Source organism: Danio aesculapii, chromosome 24, assembly GCF_903798145.1.
Source record: "Danio aesculapii chromosome 24, fDanAes4.1, whole genome shotgun sequence".
NCBI lineage: Eukaryota > Metazoa > Chordata > Actinopteri > Cypriniformes > Danionidae > Danio > Danio aesculapii.
Window position 1 is genome coordinate 4,600,235 of NC_079458.1, and position 18,337 is coordinate 4,618,571.

Below are 18,337 nucleotides of genomic sequence, written 5' to 3' on the forward strand. Positions count from 1 at the left end.
AAACACTAAAATTTTACAGCAGTCGCTGATTAGCTCTTGTGCAATATTTTAGTGGAAACTTTGATACATTGTTATTAGGATTGCATGATAACATTATAAATTACCATTACTTTTAAATATTTAATGGATACTTGAAGAATAAAATTATTATTATTATTGTTATTATTTATTAAAAAAATAATCTGTCATCATGGGCGACGCAGTGGCGCAGTAGGTAGTACTGTCACCTCACAGCAAGAAGGTCGCTGGTTCGAGCCTCAGCTGGGTCAGTTGGCGTTTCTGTGTAGAGTTTGCATGTTCTCCCTGCGTTCGCGTGGGTTTCCTCCGGGTGCTCCGGTTTTTCCCCACAGTCCAAAGACATGCGGTACAGGTGAATTGGGTAGGCTAAATTGTCCATAGTGTGTGAGTGTGAATGAGTGTGTGTGTGGATGTTTTCCAGAGATGGGTTGCGGCTGGAAGGCAAATGAATGAATGAATGAATGAATGAATGAATGAATGAATGAATTATTGAATGAATGAATAATCTGTCAACATTTACTCATCCACTTCTTCCAAACCAGTTTGTTTCCTTTTTTTCTGTTGATCACAAAAATAGATATAATGAAGTATGATGGCAAAAAAGCAGACTTCAATAGTAAATGTTGTTCCTACAATGGATGTCATAGGATGCTTTTACAACATTCTTGAGAATATCTTGTTTTGTGTTCAATAGAAAAAAATATCTAATTTAGATTTTAAAAAAAATAATAATAAATTTAAATAAAAAAAATCTAAAGAATTTAAAAAAATAAATAAAACAACTTGAGTGAGAGTGAATGAAAATTTGGGGGTAAACTATAACATTAATATTATTATTTTTTTTCTTTCTTACTCCAAACATTTTAATAATAGTGTATACATTTCCACAAACACTGAAGCAGCACAACTATTCTGAAGGACTGAAGACTTTAGTAATTACGCTGAAAATTACATTTAAAAATGTACATAAACAGAAATTAGTTGTTTATATTGCAATATTTCAGAATGTTGTACTTTTTAACCAAATACATACAGCTTTCTTCAAGTCACCATAAAACAGAGGATAAGATTGTCCTTTTTACGCCATATCGTGACATATATCCAATTGAAACTGCCCTGAAATTAGAAAAATGTAGGGCAGTGCATGATTTCGTCCTTTGGGAACTGGTTGGATTGTTGAAAGATGGATGTAGCTAACAAAATGAAGGAAGATTGATGAATGGACGAAAGCAGGACAAAAATGAAACACGGCCAGATAGCTCCTCCCGAAAGGTATTCCATGTGACCAGAAATGAAGAAAAGTCATTTCAAGGGGGAAGGGAAGGTTATTGAATTTTATAAAAGATTATAAGGGCAAATTCCATTTTCACAAAATAATAAAGCACACAGACCCATTATTTATAGCAAGTACTACTAATATTCATTCATTCATTTTCTTTTCGGCTTAGTCTCTTTATTAATCAGGGGTCGCCACAGTGGAATGAACCGCCAACTTATCCAGCACATGTTTTACGCAGCGGATGCCCTTCCAGCTTCAATCTAGAACTGGGAAAACTACTAATATATCAATCTAAAAATAAGAAGAGCAAATTAAAATTTCATGGTGACTTTAAATATCTTACCAACCCAAAACTGTTCACTGTCAATGTTTACATCGCTCACAATAAATATTAATTCAATTCATGTTTATTTCTATAACGCTTTTACAACGTAAATTGTATCTAAGCAGCTTAACATAGAAGTTCTAGTAAATTGAAACTGTGTCAGTCCAGTTTTCAGAGATGAAGTTCAGTTTAGTTCAGTTTAGTGTGGTTTAATTTTCACTGATGAAAGTCCAGACACTGAAGAGCAGATCCATCAATGCACAGCTCCACAAGTCCCAAACCAAGCAAGCCATGTTACAGTGATGATGTCTTACCTGCTGCAAGTAAAGATCCACACAGCCCCCGGTTGAGGGGTTCACAGACCCCACGGCCAGCACACACACACTGGAATGCCATGAGATGAGGACCGGCACTCCACTGCTGTCAGAAGCCTCCACACGATGATCAAAATACACAGCCATGAGCTACAAATCTACAACAAAACTGTATCAGTGTCATAAAACACATGGTTAAACATGTGAATAACATATAGACCTAGCAGCTATAATGTTCCTGATAGTTTTGTTTGGTTAACAGAAGGTATTGAGGTGCTGCAGTCACATAATATATTTTAATATTAATATATATTTACTCACTTAACTATATATTTTCAAGATGATAGTTTGATACTGTGTTTACCATGGGATTGCACGTTGGTATTTAAATGAATGTGTAACTTATCATTAAAACTTTATTACTTAAAGTAACGTTAGTATAAAAAAACACCGTATTAAAAACACCGTTTTGGCATGTCATTATTACCAAAAACATGGTATTACCATGGTATACTTATATAAGCCTGACTCCTCAAAGTTAACGGTTCGTCTCTTAGATAAAGTTGCAGATAAGACGTATCTCGCTGAAGCTGGGAAAACTAGTTTAATAGACTAACGTTAACATTTTGAACTATTTCAGTGTCGGTAGCGAAATGTAGATGTATAATGGTTCGTGGCGTTATCTGTTTACAACGTTACGTTAGTTGTGCTGCTAGCTGTGTTAGCTAATCCACACCGAGGCCTGCCGCTTTAAAAACGTTTCAAATAGCGACTGTTTGAATCATTTAACGTTACCTGAGATCTCTTCCACTCAGGACTCCTGTAATATCCGTGTGTTTGTCGAGCAGCATATGTATGAATTTGACAATTAAAAAAGATATTAGCCCTTCGTTTTTACGACGCGCCTCTAGCTGTGAAAAGCGTCTTTTACGGTTGCCCAGACAACGACAAGGAGAGGTAAAAGAGGAGGGGCGAGGTGAAATGCAGACGCTGCGTCTCGACCAATGAGGTGAAGCGAGTGGAATAACTAATGAGTTGGGTTCTGTAATGTAATCACAAATAGCTAACAATAAAACTTTCCACCATACTTCTACAGTTGATTGATCACATTTAGAATAACAAACTTTCTTTTAAAAAATATCAAAAGACACTATTTAATTACACATGCGCTATTTTGCATATACTTCTAGCACAAAAATACGAACATTCGATTTTACAGTTATTGTTTTATGATATATTGACTCAAATCTTTTTGCACATGGGATTTTGGTAAACTTTCTATCACTGTACTTTTATGGAAATATATGTCTTTTTTGAATATATGTATTACGATTGAAATTTGCAGACACAAATTGATAGTGCAATGAAATAAAAACTTTCAATTAATTTCAACTGTATTTGTGATGTTTTTTTCCCATTAGACTGAACAAAAACACTTTATGAAAAGCCAAAACTCTCAAAACTGACATGTGCATGAAAAATGTTTTTTTTTTTTGCCTGTACTGTACTCAGCTTAACATATAGTAAACCCTAAGTATGACGTTAAGTTCTCTAACAAAACAAATTGGAGTGAAAAACACAACACTAGTATGGTGGTTTACTTAAACCCTGTTAACTTTTAAGTTCAAGCTAGAGTCATTAAAGTTTACTGTTACACTAAACTAAAAAGTAGCCCAATCATTTCCCAAGTACTATTTTAAAATAAGAGTACATATTAATACACTCACCGGCCACTTTATTAGGTACACCTTACTGGTACTGGGTTGGACCACTTTTTGCCTTCAGAACTGCCTTAATCCTTCGTGGTATAGATTCAACAAGGTACTGGAAATCTTCCTCAGAGATTTTGCTCCATATTGACATGATAGCATCACATGACATGGTGCGTTATCCTGCTGGAAGTAGCCGTCAAAAGATAGGTACACTGTGGTCATAAAGGGATGGGCATGGTCAGCAACAATACTCAGGTAGGCTGTGGCCTTGACACAATGCTCAATGGGTACTAATGGGCCCAAAGTGTGCCAAGAAAATATCCCCCACACCATTACAACCAGCCTGAACCGATGATACAAGGCAGTATGAATCCATACTTTCATGTTGTTGATGCCAAATTCCGAAACTATCATACGATTTTCACAGCAGAAATGGAGACTCATCAGACCAGGCAACATTTCTCCAATCTTCTATTGTCCAATTTTGGTGAGCCTGTGGGAATTGTAGCCTCAGTTTCCTGTTCTTAGCTGACACGAGCGGCACCCGGTGTGGTCTTCTGCTGCTGTAGCCCATCCGCCTCAAGGTTAGATGTGTTGTGTGTTCAGAGATGCTCTTCTGCAGGTTGTAACGAGTGGATATTTCAGTTACTGTTGCCTTTCTGTCTGCTGGAACCAGTCTGGCCATTCTCCTCTGACCTCTGGCATCAACCAGGCCTTTGCGCCCACAGACCTGCCGCTCACTGGATATTTTCTCTTTTTCAGACCATTCTCTGTAAACCCAGTTGGAGAGGTGTACCTAATAAAGTGGCCGGTGAATGTATATTCACAATGAAATGTGTGTTTAATAAATATATCTGAACTTCACTGCATTATAAAGCATACTTACTTTTATTACTTATACTTACACAATAGACTGAAAGCTTTTAAACATCAGCTTAGAGTGAATTTAGGTCACATTAAAGCTTCTCTGAGTGAAATATAGATAAGAAACAGATTTATGGTAACCTTTAATGCGGCTTTGTCAAAAAAAAAAGCACAAATGTAAAGAACGCTTTAATGTCTCAAACATTAAATACACAGAATTACACAAATAATGAAATTACTGATGCATCAGTCCAGAGTGTAAAAATCCAAAATCTGTGCTCCAGAAGATCCTTTATGGTATTCACCTGTTGGTTATGAGATGTGAAAACCTGTCAGGGCTGTCAGAAATACACAGAGATGTCTGTTATATTTCCATATCTGGGATATGCAGCTGAGATTTGAGGTTTTTGTCCATCAGCATTAAACTCTGTACAGCCAAACTTCTGCAGTAGGAGTCACAGTCGCTCTCTGCCACATCTGCACACACAAAACCCTGCATCACTCACACAGATCAAGACTGAACTATTCGCCCTCTTGTGAAAGTCTTTTTAAATATTCCCCAAGTTCTGTTTAACGGAAAGAAGATTAGTTAAGCTAGTTAAGCCTTTAAGCTGAATACTAGTATCTTGAAAAATGAGTAAAATATCATGGACTGTCATCATGACAAACACAAAAGAAATTAGCTATTAAAAATTAGTGATTAAACCTGTAATATGAGATGTGACTGTGAGAAAATCACTTGGGAAATATCTAAAAAAGAAATCATTTCACAGGAGGGCGCATCATTTTGTCTTTAACTGTATACAGTCTGTACCTGCGAGCCAGGCTCTGGTCTCCATCAGATCATCACCCAGTTCTGTGAGCAGGTTCTCACTGGGCATGCTCAAAAACACAGCACAAACCGCAAACATAACACCCCTCCTCACCATCCTGCAGGTCGAAAGAGAGAGTGTATGAAATGACATGAATATACATGTGATAGACTGCATCATATAAGACAGACTTACTGGTCAGTGTGAAAGCGAACGGCCCAAACAAAGTCCAGCAGAGCTCTGCCCATCTGAGACACAACCTGAGGAAAAAAGCATTCATACAATCTCACTCCTAATAGAAACATATACAACTGAGATTATTCTCGAAACAAGTTTTTCAATTTTTTAATAAATTAATAACAAAATAAATTAGTTATTAATGATTAGTTATTAAAAACTATTATTTAAAAAAACGTGTTGGTAATGATAATACTTTTTTTTAAATAAGTTTACATGTCTACAATTTACAGAAGGGCTTATCATTTTGTCTTAACCTGTACATCATTTTCCAGAAGTTGCAGTAAATAGCATACAGTAGCATAATTTGTTGGAATTAAAACTTGACTTTCTGTTTACAATAAAAAAGCAGCAAAATAACTGCATTAATTTCTAAAATGATTACTAAATGAAAAGTAATCTTTCCATCTTATCAATTCACTTTAACGGAACATTCATTTAACAACAATAACACCTACATAAATCGCTCTTCAACAGTCAAATTATGTGTGTGTGTGTGTGTGTGTGTGTGTGTGTGTGTGTGTGTGCATGTGTGTGCATGTACTGTGCATACATTGAAGGTTTATTATGTTCAACCTTTTCTTGCACACTAGTCTATTTGAGTCTCTATCTGTGTATAACGTGACATATTTATAGTCTATTTATGTACAGATGATGCTTGAATGTATATTGTCTTAAAAGTATGTCGTATTATTTGGCACTGTCTGGAGACAGCGCCAATGTTTTCTACTCATCATAGCTGACATTCTGCTAGTGATGTTACATTCATTCATTCATTTTACTTCGGCTTAGTCCCTTATTTATCAGGGGTTGCTACAGCGGAATAAACCACCAACTATTCCGGCATATGTCTTATGTAGCGGATGCCTTTCCAGCCGCAACCCAGTACTGGGAAACACCAATACACTCCCATACACTACGGTCAATTTAGTTTATTCAATTCAACTATAGTGCATGTGTTTGGACTGTGTGCGGAGCACCCTGAGGAAACCCATGCGGACACGGGGAGAACATGAAAATACACAGAAATGCCAAATGGCCCAGCCGGGACTCAAACCAGCGACCATCTTGCTGTGAGGCGACAGTTCTAACCATTGGGCCGGTGATGTGACAATAAAAGTGATTTGATTTTTGTTTTTTTAATTTAGACTGTGTAAAGGATACAGTGTTTCTAGTGTGTGTGTGTGTGTGTGTGTGTGTGTGTGTGTGTGTGTTTGTACCGGTGCATTGACAGCCAGATGCATGAGCAGGCCAAGAGTGTGCATCAGCCGTCCCAACACCAGGTGATCACCGCCCAGGAGGTCAAAGGTCGTCTGAGGCCTATAAAAAAAGAAAAACAACATAAAAGCACTGCTATATTTTCTTTGGAAATCAACGTACTGTGAGCTCAAGAAAAACGCGAGCATGTAAACAGACCTGTCATAGCTCCTGAGCAGCGGGAAGAAGAAAAATCCAGCGACTGCAGCGTAACGGTTGGGAACGGCTTTAACAGGCTGAGTGACACCCTGAACACAACGCATTATTAGACAAATCATAATTAAATATGAGATACTTTATTCAAAAATAAAAATAGGTGTGTGAGGGAGCAGGTCACTTAGAGTTGAAGTCAAAATCATTCACCCTTCTGTGAATTTTTTTTCTTTTTTCAAATATTTCCCAAATGAAGTTGAACAGAGCAAGGGATTTTTCACAGTATTTCCTATAATATTTTTTCTTCTGGAGAAAATCTGATTTGTTCTATTTCGGCTTGAACAGTGGTGTCCAAAGTCGGTCCTGGAGGGCCGGTGTCCTGCAGATTTTTGCTCCAACTTGCCTCAACACAGCTGCAAGGATGTTTCTAGAAAGCCTAGTAAGAGATTGATTAGCTAGCCCAGGTGTGCCTGATTGGGGTTGGAACTAAACTTTGCAGGACACCGGCCCTCCAGGACTGAGTTTGGCACCCCTGGGCTAGAATAAAAGCAGTTTTTATTTTAAAAAAAAAACATTTTAAGGTCAATATTATTAGCCCCCTTAAGCAATATTTGTTTTCGATTGTCTACAGAACAAACCACTGTTATACAATGATTTTCGTAATTAACCTACCTCGCCTTATTGACCTAGTTAAGCCTTTAAACGTCACTTTAAGCTAAATACTGGCATCTTGAAAAATATCAAGTCAAATATTATGTGCTGTCATCATGGCAAAGATAAAATGCTGCGTTCACACCAGACGTGGATGAAGCATCAAGCGTGAGTGATATTCATGTTAAGTCAATGCAAAGGTGCGATTAGACAGCCTGCTGTGCGATTCGTGCAAAGGAGGTGATGCGAATTGAGTGTATCATGCGCAAATCGCTTGAGTTGGAAAATCTGAACTTTAGCAGACATTCGTGCAGCGTTAACCAATCAGGAGCTTGCTTTTCTAGGGGCGTGATTATGATTAAGCACCTGTTGTTGTTGTCCCGAGGGGAAATCCTGCTACTGACAATGGAAAACACCACTGAAAGCTCCATCATCCAGGTACATTCAGCCTACCTAAAGCACATAAAGCACAGCTACTCTCTCAATAAAATCCATGTTAGCCATTTAGCAACGAAACTGGAGTCACCGGGCAGACAGAAGCCCTGCCCATGAAGCGAATCCGCATCTATTGTGAAGTGAATTCGACGCGCGAATGAAGCGAGTAAACTCAAAATGTTCACGTCTATATAATAGTGCAATTTACTCACACAAGTCGCATCTGGTGTGAACATCCCAAAAGTTATTCAAACCATTATGTTTAGAAATGTGTTGAAAATACTTCTCTGTCAGAAATTAGGGAAATTATGGGGGCATAATAATTCTGACTTCAACTGTACATCTTGGATTTCCAGTGACTAAGTAAATTACCATCAGATTTTCAGTTTTTGGGTGCATTAAGTCTTTGATGTGTATATTTCTGAGGGCGTCTCACCTTGCTGATTCGTCGGGTTTTGCTCTGGATCCGTTGGTCCACAACATGCCGCCAGTGTGTGATGTCATCACTCTGACCCAGAGCAGTCACCGCTGTGATTGGCTGAGCTACTGTGGGCTTGTTTGTGATTGGCTCAGACAGTTCCTGTGCAGCGAGAGCAAGCACCTGAAACAGCAGAGTCACATGACCCTTCAGAAATCCTATTGATGTACTGATTGAGAAACATTTCTCATTATTATCGCAGTGTTGCTTCATATTTTGGCAGAAACTGTGATACTTTTTTTTTTCAGGATTCACTGATGAATAATAAGTTTAAAAGAACATTATTTATCTTGAAAACATAGATTATGACCATGCGGGAAACCTGCTATCAAAGACAATCTGTCAAATTCATGCTAGACACATGCCATTTCAAGGCAGACATGCTAATTTTTTCAAGTAACATGTTGATTCATGCTACAAACATATTAAATCATGATAGAAATGTTTGCCTTCACATTTCTATCATGATTTATTATGTTTGTAGCATGAATCAATATACTTCTTGCAAAAAGTAACATTTCAGGCATGAATTGCCATGTTTCAAGCAAGATCTATGGTCATAATCCTGGTTATAATCTATGCTAATTCATAGTAGAAACAGCAGTTCTTGCCAGAAAAACGTAGAAATGAAAGCAACATGTTAATTCATGCTACAAACATGTTAAATCATGGTAGAAATGTACAAGCAACCCACCAATTCATGCTAAATGCAATAATTAATGTTAGAACCATGCATGCAACACACCAATTAATGCTAGAAATATACTGGCTACTCATTAATTCTTGCTAACATGCTATATCAAGTTAATTCTAAAAACATGATAGCACTATGCTAACCTGCTTAAAAAAACGGGTTAGCAAATCTGCCAAATCATGCTAGCAACAGTATAATTTAAGCTAGAAGCATACCAGCAACTCGTTAATTCTTGCTAACGTGTTATTTCATGCTAATTACTCATAAAAAACATGATAGCACTATGCTAACATGTGCTAAAAACCGGTTGGCAAATATGCTAGTTCAGGTTAGCAACATTATAATTCAAGATAGAAGCACTCATTAATTCTTGGTAAATGCTATATCATGCTAATTAATTCTAAAAACATGATAGAACTATGCTAACGTGATAGGTTAACAAATATGCTAGCAACATTATAATTCAAGCTAGAAGCATACCACCAATAATTAATTCTACCAAACATGCTAATTAATTAAAAAAAAATTATAGCATTATGCTAAAGTGCTAAATTAGGTTAGCAAATATGCTAAGTTATGCTAGCAATACTTTAATTCAAGCTAGAAGCCTAATAACAACATGATAAAAACAGAAAACCCATTCATTTTGATATCATTCTGACCTCCAGAATGTCCAATCTCTGCCTCAAGCTGTAGTTGAGAGCATAAAACTCTGTCGTCCAATAATCTACCACCTACAGAGGGAACAAAGATCACTTCGTAAGATTCTGGACAGATATGAGTGTCTGAAATCTGACGTTTCGTGCATGTTATCTGATGTTTTATATGATTTTACCGGCTTTATGTCAGTAACAGTGAGGGCCACCATGGCGTTCTGCCGCAGCGACAGGAAGAGTGCAGTGTTGTATCTGTCCTCTAGATGAAGCAGCACTTTACTAAACTGAACACTGACCTAAAACCAATGAGTGCAAACCAATGAGTACTGAGTTTATATGATTTTTAGTCATTGAATGTCTGCTGGGATAACCTCTGACCTCTTGTGCAGCCTTCACGTTCTTTCGGAGAAGAGTTTCTGCCACTTGCAGACTGAGTTCAAACCTTTCAGCATCATCAGACGACATTAAACCTGCAAATAAAACATACGGCCAATCCAATAAAGATGAAACCTGGACAAGGTTTTGCTCAGGTGAGTTTTATTACTGGCTAAAACTATTGTAGATCACCTTCCAGACAGTCTCTGACGTAACGCGGCGGCGCTGATTTCTTCTTCTCCTGATCAGCTGACATGTCATACGGAGTCAGATCATCATCACTTACAGAAGGATAAAGAATAAAATAATTTCCAGATATATGCTATTAGCGAGCAACATCACTGTACATTTCTCATCTTTATGTTAGATATACCTGTCCAGTTCAGATTCATTGCCGTTACCAGGATCTGATGCCACTGACTGTGACAACACTGAAGCCTCAACTTTGAGCTCTCGCTGAAGACTAGCAAAAGAAAAGTCATATAATAGTATATTTTACAAATAATAAGGCATAATATGAGAGTTTCATTTAAAATAGTATACCATATTCAAAATACACTCACCGGCCACTTTATTAGGTACACCTTACTTGTACCGGGTTGGACTCACCTTTGCCTTCAGAACTGCCTTAATCGTTCGTGGCAAAGATTCAACAAGTTACTGGAAATATTCCTCAGAGATTTTGCTCTATATTGACATGATAGCATCACACAGTTGCTGCAGATTTGTCGGCTGCACATCCATGATGTGAATCTCCCGTTCTACCACATCCCAAAGGCATGTTCAAGAAACCAGTCTGAGATGATTCACGCTTTATGACATGGCGCATTATTCTGCTGGAAGTAACCATCAGAAGATGGAGACACTGCGGTCCTAAAGGGATGGACATGGTCAGCAACAACACTCAGGTAGGCTGTGGCATTGACACAATGGTCAATTGGTATTAATGGGCCCAAAGTGTGCAAAGAAAATATCCCCCACACCATTACACCACCACCACCAGCCTGAACCATTGATACAAGGCAGGATGGATCCATGCTTTCATGTTGTTAATGCCAAATTCTGACCCGACCACCCGAATGTTGCAGCAGAAATGGAGACTCATCAGACCAGGCAACATTTCTCCAATCTTCTATTGTCCAGTTTTGGTGAGCCTGTGTGAATTGTAGCCTCAGTTTCCTGTTCTTAGCTGACAGGAGTGGCACCCGGTGTGGTCTTCTGCTGCTGTAGCCCATCCGCCTCAAGGTTGGACGCGTTGTGTGTTCAGAGATGCTCTTCTGCAGACCTCGGTTGTAACGAGTGCTTATTTGAGTTACTGTTGCCTTTCTATCAGCTGGAACCAGTCTGGCCATTCTCCTCTGACCTCTGGCATCAACAAGACATTTGCGCCCACAGAACTGCCGCTCACTGGATATTTTCTCTTTTTCAGATCATTCTCTGTAAACCCTAGAGATGGTTGTGCGTGAAAATCCCAGTAGATCAGCAGTTTCTGAAATACTCAGACCAGCCTGTCTGGCACTAACAACTATGCCACGTTCAAAGTCACTTAAATCCCCTTTCTTCCCCATTCTGATGCTCAGTTTGAACTGCAGCAGTTCGTCTTGACCATGTCTACATGCCTAAATGCATTGAGTTGCTGCCATGTGATTGGCTGATTAGAAATTTGCATTAACGAGCAGTTGGACAGGTGTACCTAATAAAGTGTACCTAATAAAAACAACACATGCTGCAAAAACTAATCTTACACACTTAATTTAAAATGAAACTAGTGACATAACATTACCTAAAACATTGTGTTGCACGCTGCCTTTTATAGTATTTTAAATAATAAAATCTGATGTATTTTTACCTGTTGGATGTATCAGGCTGTTCTTCCTCATCATCTTTAACAGACAGAGACTCCATTAATGACTTCAGTTCACTGATCTCCTCATCTGTCTCATACTGACACACAAAAACAGTGATCTTACTTCTGCATTTTGTTATAATACACTGACAGACAGCATCAGCTATATTAGACTGCGGTTATTTTAACGCAATGCACAAATCCAATATCATGATACACATGCATTCTCTTCTGTTTATGTTCACTGAGGACATAATTACGGTTTATGATACTCACTAAACTGGGTATTTTGACATTTTATCATCCATTATGTAAGGAATAATGAAGCATGTAAGATACTAGAGAGCATTTGATTGGTCAGAAGATTTGAGAAACTGTAGTATAGACCTTTTTTCTTAGAACGCCAAATTACCCATTATGCTTTACATGTATGTGTAAGGAGGATGCTAAGAACGATAGTTTTAATCTATTTTACTTGCTTTTCAGGTCTTTGAACTAATACTGCTGTCGATCAGCGCCACCTCCTGGACTAATTATTTAAAAAATGCAGTCTATTCGGAATGAAAATCAACATTTTGCGAGTCATTTACCATTGCCGTCAGACGGTTATTTATTAAATGATCCATTAATTGTATTTTATTAACATCTACACCCACTCCAACCCTAACACTGTAGAAGTCAATGGTTACCAGTTTCCAACATTTTTTTAAATATCTTCCTTTGTGTTCAACTAATGAAAGAAACTCAAGCAGGTTTGGAATAAGTGCAGGCTGAGCAAACAATGACAGAAGTTCAGTTTTGGGTGAACTGTGCCTGTGCAAATTACTCACCTGAAATTTTAATTGTGATCCAGGCGTGTCTAATCTATGACTGAGACACTCGCCCACCACCATACCCATCCTTCGAATACGCTCTACATTGCTGTCTAGACGACACTGAACACCTCCCAGCATGCACTGCAGCATCTCTGTGAAACAAACCTCATTTTAATAGTATGATGAAGCAGTTATTGGGATGGTTTCCCCCAAAAAACTATAATTAATTAATGAGATACTCATCCTCATGTGGTTCAAAACATTTATGAGTTTCTTTTTTCTATTAAACACTAAACAAGATATTTGAAAGAATGATGGAAACCGTTAACTATTAGCATCCATAGACGAAAAAAACTAAGTCTATGAAAGTCAGTGGGTGTTTTTTCCAACATCTTCTTTTGAATATCTTCTATACATTTAACTGACTATAACAAACTTTGCAAGTACATGTCAACTTACAGTAACCCTAGCCCTAACCCCAACCTAACAGTCTACCTATAATCTATTGAGAATTAGTTTGCATGTAGATGCAATGGAACTTAAATTCAACAAACTGCATTAAAGGGACCATCAAAATAAAGTGATTACGAAGACAGAAACTCAAAAAGGTTTTAAACAAGTGGTGGATGATAAATTAATGATGGCAGAATTTTAATTTCTGAGTGAACTGTCCCTTTAAAAAGTCACTAAAGCCACTATGTCAAGTACGTCTGGCTTCTTCCCATATTAAGGCACACAATATATAATATTCTAAGCACTGATAAGGGCATTGCATTGACTTCCAAAGTAGGAAAACATATACTATGGAAGTCAATGTTTACCAGTTTCCAACATACTTCAAAATATCTTATCTTGCATTCAATAGAATAAAGAAACTCCAACAGGTTTAGAACAAATGAGGGAAGGGTAAATGCGAGAATTTTCATTTTTGGGTGAACTATCCCTTTAAAAGTCTACTAAAGCCACCACTAGGTTTGGCTTCTTCTCATATTAATGCACATAATATATTTAAGAATACTCTAAGCATTGCATTAATATATATATATATATATATATATATATATATATATATATATATATATATATATATATATATATATATATATATATATATATATATATATATATATATATATATATATATATATAGATAGATAGATAGTTCAGCCAAAAATGAAAAGTGGTTTCGAGTGGTTTCAAATTATCGAGTGGTTTCAAATTATGAGTTTCTTTCTTCTGTTGAACATAAAATAAGATATTTTGAAGAAAGCTGGAAACCGGTAACTATTGACTTCCATAATAGAAAAAACAAATACTATAGAAGTCAATGGTTATCAGTTTCCAACATTGTTCAAAATATCTTCTTTTATGTTCAACACAACTGGGTAAATGCGAGATTTTTCATTTTTGCGTGAACTATCCCTTTAAAAGTCTACTAAAGCCACAACTTAAAGTATGTTTGGCTTCTTCACATATTAAAACATGCAATATATCTATTGATATTCTAAGTATTGATACAGGGATTGCATTATTACATATTTAAAGTGATAGTTCACTCAAAATTAAAATGTATTCACTATTTACTCTCCCTCAAGTATTATAAACATAAAAGAAGATATTCTGAAGAAAGCTGAACACTGGTAACCATTGACTTCCATAGTAGAAAAAACAAGTAGTATGCAAGTCTATGGTTACTGGTTTCCAACATTGCTCAAAATATCTTCTTTTATGTTCAACAGAACAGTGTGAATGGGAGAATTTTTATTTTTGGGTGAACTATGCCTTTAAAAGTCTACTAAAGCCAGCACTATGTTTGGCTTCTTCACATATTAAGGCATGCAATATATTTAATAATATTCTAAGCAATGATAAGGGCATTGCATTAATGTATACTTAAAGGGATAGTTCACTAAAGTAAATTTAATTAATTTACTCTCCCTCGAGTGGTTTCAAATTATGAGTTTCTTTCTTCTGTTGAACATAAAAGAAGATATTTTGAAGAAAGCTGAACACCGGTAACCATTGACTTCCAAATTAGGCAAAACAATGGTTACTGGTTTCCAACATTGTTCAAAATATCTTCTTTTGTCTTAAACAGAAACTCAAACAGATTTAGGATAAATAAAGGGATGGTAAATGATGTTGGAAACCGGTAACCATTTAGTTTTGCCTACTATAGAAGTCAATGGTTACCAGCTTTCAGCATTCTTTAAAATATCTTCTTTTGTGTTCATCAGAAGCAAGTCATAAAGGCTTAGACGACTAGATGGTGGGTAAATAGTGAGTACATTTTCATTTTTGGGTGAACTATCCCTTTAAAAGTCCACTAAAGCCACTACTTTAATTGTGTTTAGCAAAAGCACAGACTGTATGTGAGATCTACAAAGGCTTAAGTAATTGTGTGTTTATTACCTTGCCGTAGTTCTTGTATTTCCGAATCGTCGAGTAAAGCCACACACAGCAGTAAAGCTTTACTGACGTACAGCTGCTGTTCGACACACGTGTGTTTGACCGCACTGCTGTTACACCACACCTGACACAAACTCCGAAGCACCTACACACAACAAATGAATCATCTATTAAAGGGATAGTTTTCCCAAAAATGAAGATTTTCTCGCTATTGAACCATGCTTAAGTGGATCCAAACCTTTATGAGTTTCTTTATGAGTAGATATTTTGAAGAATGCTGAAAGCCGTAAACAGCTGACTTCCATAGTAAAAAAAACAGATACTATGGAAGTCAATGGTTACCGTTCTCCAACATTATTTATTATATCTAATTTTGTGTTCAACAGATTAAAAGCTCAAACGTGATTGGAACAAGTGAAAGGTGAGTAAACAATCACCAAACAATAAAGTGAACTGTGCCTTTAATCACATAAATAAATAAATAAATAAATAAATAAATAATGAGGCGATTTATTAAAAAATAAAATTTAATACTGATTATTTATTAGGAAATGTTTAAAATCCTTCTTTAATAATAATATTAATAATGATGATTACTATTATTATTATTGTTTAGTAGGATATTGTTTATTTATTTTTTGGAAAAGTCTACTTTTACAATTTGACACATGCAAAGCACAGCAGGAAGTAACCAGCAGGCTCATGTCATATACAGTACAGATACTTAATAAATAACCTACTATAAATTAAAAGCTTTAATGTATGCTTTGGTTTTTGTTTTCACAAGCTTTGGAGACGTAACATAATGTAACATTCCACTTTTAAATAATAGGTCATATACAGCTTTCGCCATGAGGCTGTGTTCAAAATGACATCAATGTTTTCAAAGTGCATTGCGAAGGGAGCACAATTGTAAACATGAAGATCGCTAAAACTGAACTGTAAAAACACTGAAAGCAAATTACACCTAAGAGAGATGACCTTAATGCTTTATTTTTATTAATTCCAGCTTTGAATGTTAGAATATTCTAAATGAATAGGGCATAGGGGGGATCAGTGGGAATAGAACACAGTCAGGAACTGTGTTTCGGACTACAGCTCCAGAGGTGTAGTTTCAAGTGCTCAAGTTTGCAGTGCAGTTTGCAAATGTTCGTTGGAGCGATGGATTTGGGGAACGGCAAATCAACAAACTATGTTTGTAACAATGGAATTTGCGACCTTAGTTGGCTAACGATGGTTTTGGGAAAGGCACCCCAGGTTGGTGGTGATGGTGTAATTGTGTGGGAGATATTTTCTTGGCACACTTTGGGTCCTTTAGTACAAATTGAGCATCGTGTCAAGGCCACAGCCTATCTGAGTATTGTTGCTGACCATGTCTATCCCTTTATAACCAGTGTACCCATCTTCTGATGGCTACTTCCAGCAGGATAATGCACCATGTTATAAAGTGCGAATCAGAGGACTGGTTTCTTGAACATGACAATGAGTTCACTGTACTCAAATGGCCTTCACAGTGACCAGAACTCAATCCAATAGAGCACCTTTGGCAAGTGGTGGAACGGGTGATTCGCATCATGGATGTGCAGCCAACAAATCTGGAGCAACTGTGTGATGCTATCATGTCAATATGGAGCAAAATCTCTGAGGAATATTTCCAGTACCTTGTTAAATCTCTGCAACAAAGGATTAAGGCAGTTCTGAAGGCAAAAGGGGGTCCAACCGAGTACTAGTAAGGTGTACCTAATAAAGTGGCCGGCGAGTGTATGTTTTATATGTTATTAAAATATTATAGAGGGCGTCACGATGGTGCAGTGGGTAGCACAATGGCCTCACAGCAAGAAGGTCGCTGGTTCAAGCCTCGACTGTGTCAGTTGGCATTTCAGTGTGGAGTTTGCATGTTCTCCCCGTGTTGGCGTGGGTTTCCTCCGTGTGCTCCGGTTTCCACCACAAGTCCAAATACATGCAGTATAGATGAATTGGGTAAGCTAAATTGTCCGGTGTATGAGTGCGTATGGGTGTTTCCCAGTACTAGCTTGCAGCTGGAAGGGTATCCGCTGCGTAAAACATATGCTGCATAAGTTGGTGGTTCATTCCGCTGTGGCAACCGCAGATTAATAAAGGGACTAAGCCGAAAAGAAAATGAATGAATGAAAAATTATAGAATATTAGGTACTTAAGCATAGATCATTTTCCATAAATATATTTGAATATTTACCACTGTAAACATATCTCAATATAAATCTGATTAGTAACATGCATTGCTAAAAACTGAATTTGGCAAATTTTAAAGGTTTTTTCTCATTATTTAGATTTTTTTAAGCCTCAGATTGCAGATGTTAAAATAGTCACATCTCATCCATTCCTAACATCCCATAAATCAGTGAAAAGCTTATTTATCCATCTTATTTTCTTTTGTTTAATATTCCAGAGTCATATTTGTTCTTCATTTTCAAACAACTTAATACAACAACTGCAGAACCACGCAGTATATATACGATCACCTGTTTAAGCAGCAGGCGACGCTCTGAATCCACCGCCAAATAACCAAGAACAGACTTTAACAGGCCAGTCTGGGTTAAAACAAGAGAATGGGAGAGACATGATAAATATGAGACAATTAAGCAAATAATTAAATGTCATGCTAATTTGATTCTCACACTCATACACAATATTTACATTGTACTTTAAAGTACTTTTAAAAGGATAGTTCATCATTTACTCTCCTTTTACTTGAGTCAGACCTTTATGAGTTTCTTCTGTTGAACACACAAGAAGATATTTTGAAGAATGTTGGAAAGCGGTAACCATTGACTTTCATAGTATGTTTATCCTACAATGGAAGTCAATGGTTACCGGTTTTTAGCTTTCTTCAAAATATCTTCTTGTGTGTTCAACAGAAGAAAGAAACTCATATTGGTTTGTAGCAGCTTTAGAGAGAGTAAATAATGAGTACATTTTCATTTCTGGGTGAACTATCCTTTTTTTCCTATAAAAAGGCTCAGTAATA

The 18,337-nt window shown here is 36.9% G+C and overlaps 2 protein-coding genes across 3 annotated transcripts in view; both read right to left on the minus strand.

The window, feature by feature from the left end:
* ift140 (intraflagellar transport 140 homolog (Chlamydomonas)) overlaps positions 1-2,866 on the minus strand; it is a 75,410-nt gene extending 72,544 nt beyond the window's left edge. The window contains exons 1-2 of one of the 2 annotated variants that reach the window (XM_056450159.1): positions 2,732-2,866; positions 1,937-2,094 (exon numbers count right to left, since the gene is read on the minus strand). In XM_056450159.1, coding sequence (XP_056306134.1) covers positions 1,937-2,083 — 147 coding nt within the window. In that variant the 5' untranslated portion in view covers positions 2,084-2,094; positions 2,732-2,866. Of the gene's footprint in view, positions 1-1,936; positions 2,106-2,731 lie in introns of both variants that reach the window. The other variant, XM_056450161.1, reaches the window with a different exon arrangement.
* Positions 2,867-4,688: 1,822 nt separating this feature from the next.
* The window catches only part of telo2 (TEL2, telomere maintenance 2, homolog (S. cerevisiae)), a 19,750-nt gene continuing 6,101 nt past the window's right edge, over positions 4,689-18,337 (minus strand). The window contains exons 6-20 of the mRNA XM_056450948.1: positions 17,832-17,900; positions 15,334-15,475; positions 12,937-13,073; positions 12,110-12,204; positions 10,634-10,723; positions 10,453-10,541; positions 10,264-10,355; positions 10,065-10,181; positions 9,892-9,963; positions 8,494-8,658; positions 6,978-7,066; positions 6,782-6,881; positions 5,520-5,584; positions 5,327-5,442; positions 4,689-4,989 (exon numbers count right to left, since the gene is read on the minus strand). Coding sequence (XP_056306923.1) covers positions 4,877-4,989; positions 5,327-5,442; positions 5,520-5,584; positions 6,782-6,881; positions 6,978-7,066; positions 8,494-8,658; positions 9,892-9,963; positions 10,065-10,181; positions 10,264-10,355; positions 10,453-10,541; positions 10,634-10,723; positions 12,110-12,204; positions 12,937-13,073; positions 15,334-15,475; positions 17,832-17,900 — 1,551 coding nt within the window. The 3' untranslated portion in view covers positions 4,689-4,876. The remainder of the gene's footprint in view (positions 4,990-5,326; positions 5,443-5,519; positions 5,585-6,781; positions 6,882-6,977; positions 7,067-8,493; positions 8,659-9,891; positions 9,964-10,064; positions 10,182-10,263; positions 10,356-10,452; positions 10,542-10,633; positions 10,724-12,109; positions 12,205-12,936; positions 13,074-15,333; positions 15,476-17,831; positions 17,901-18,337) is intronic.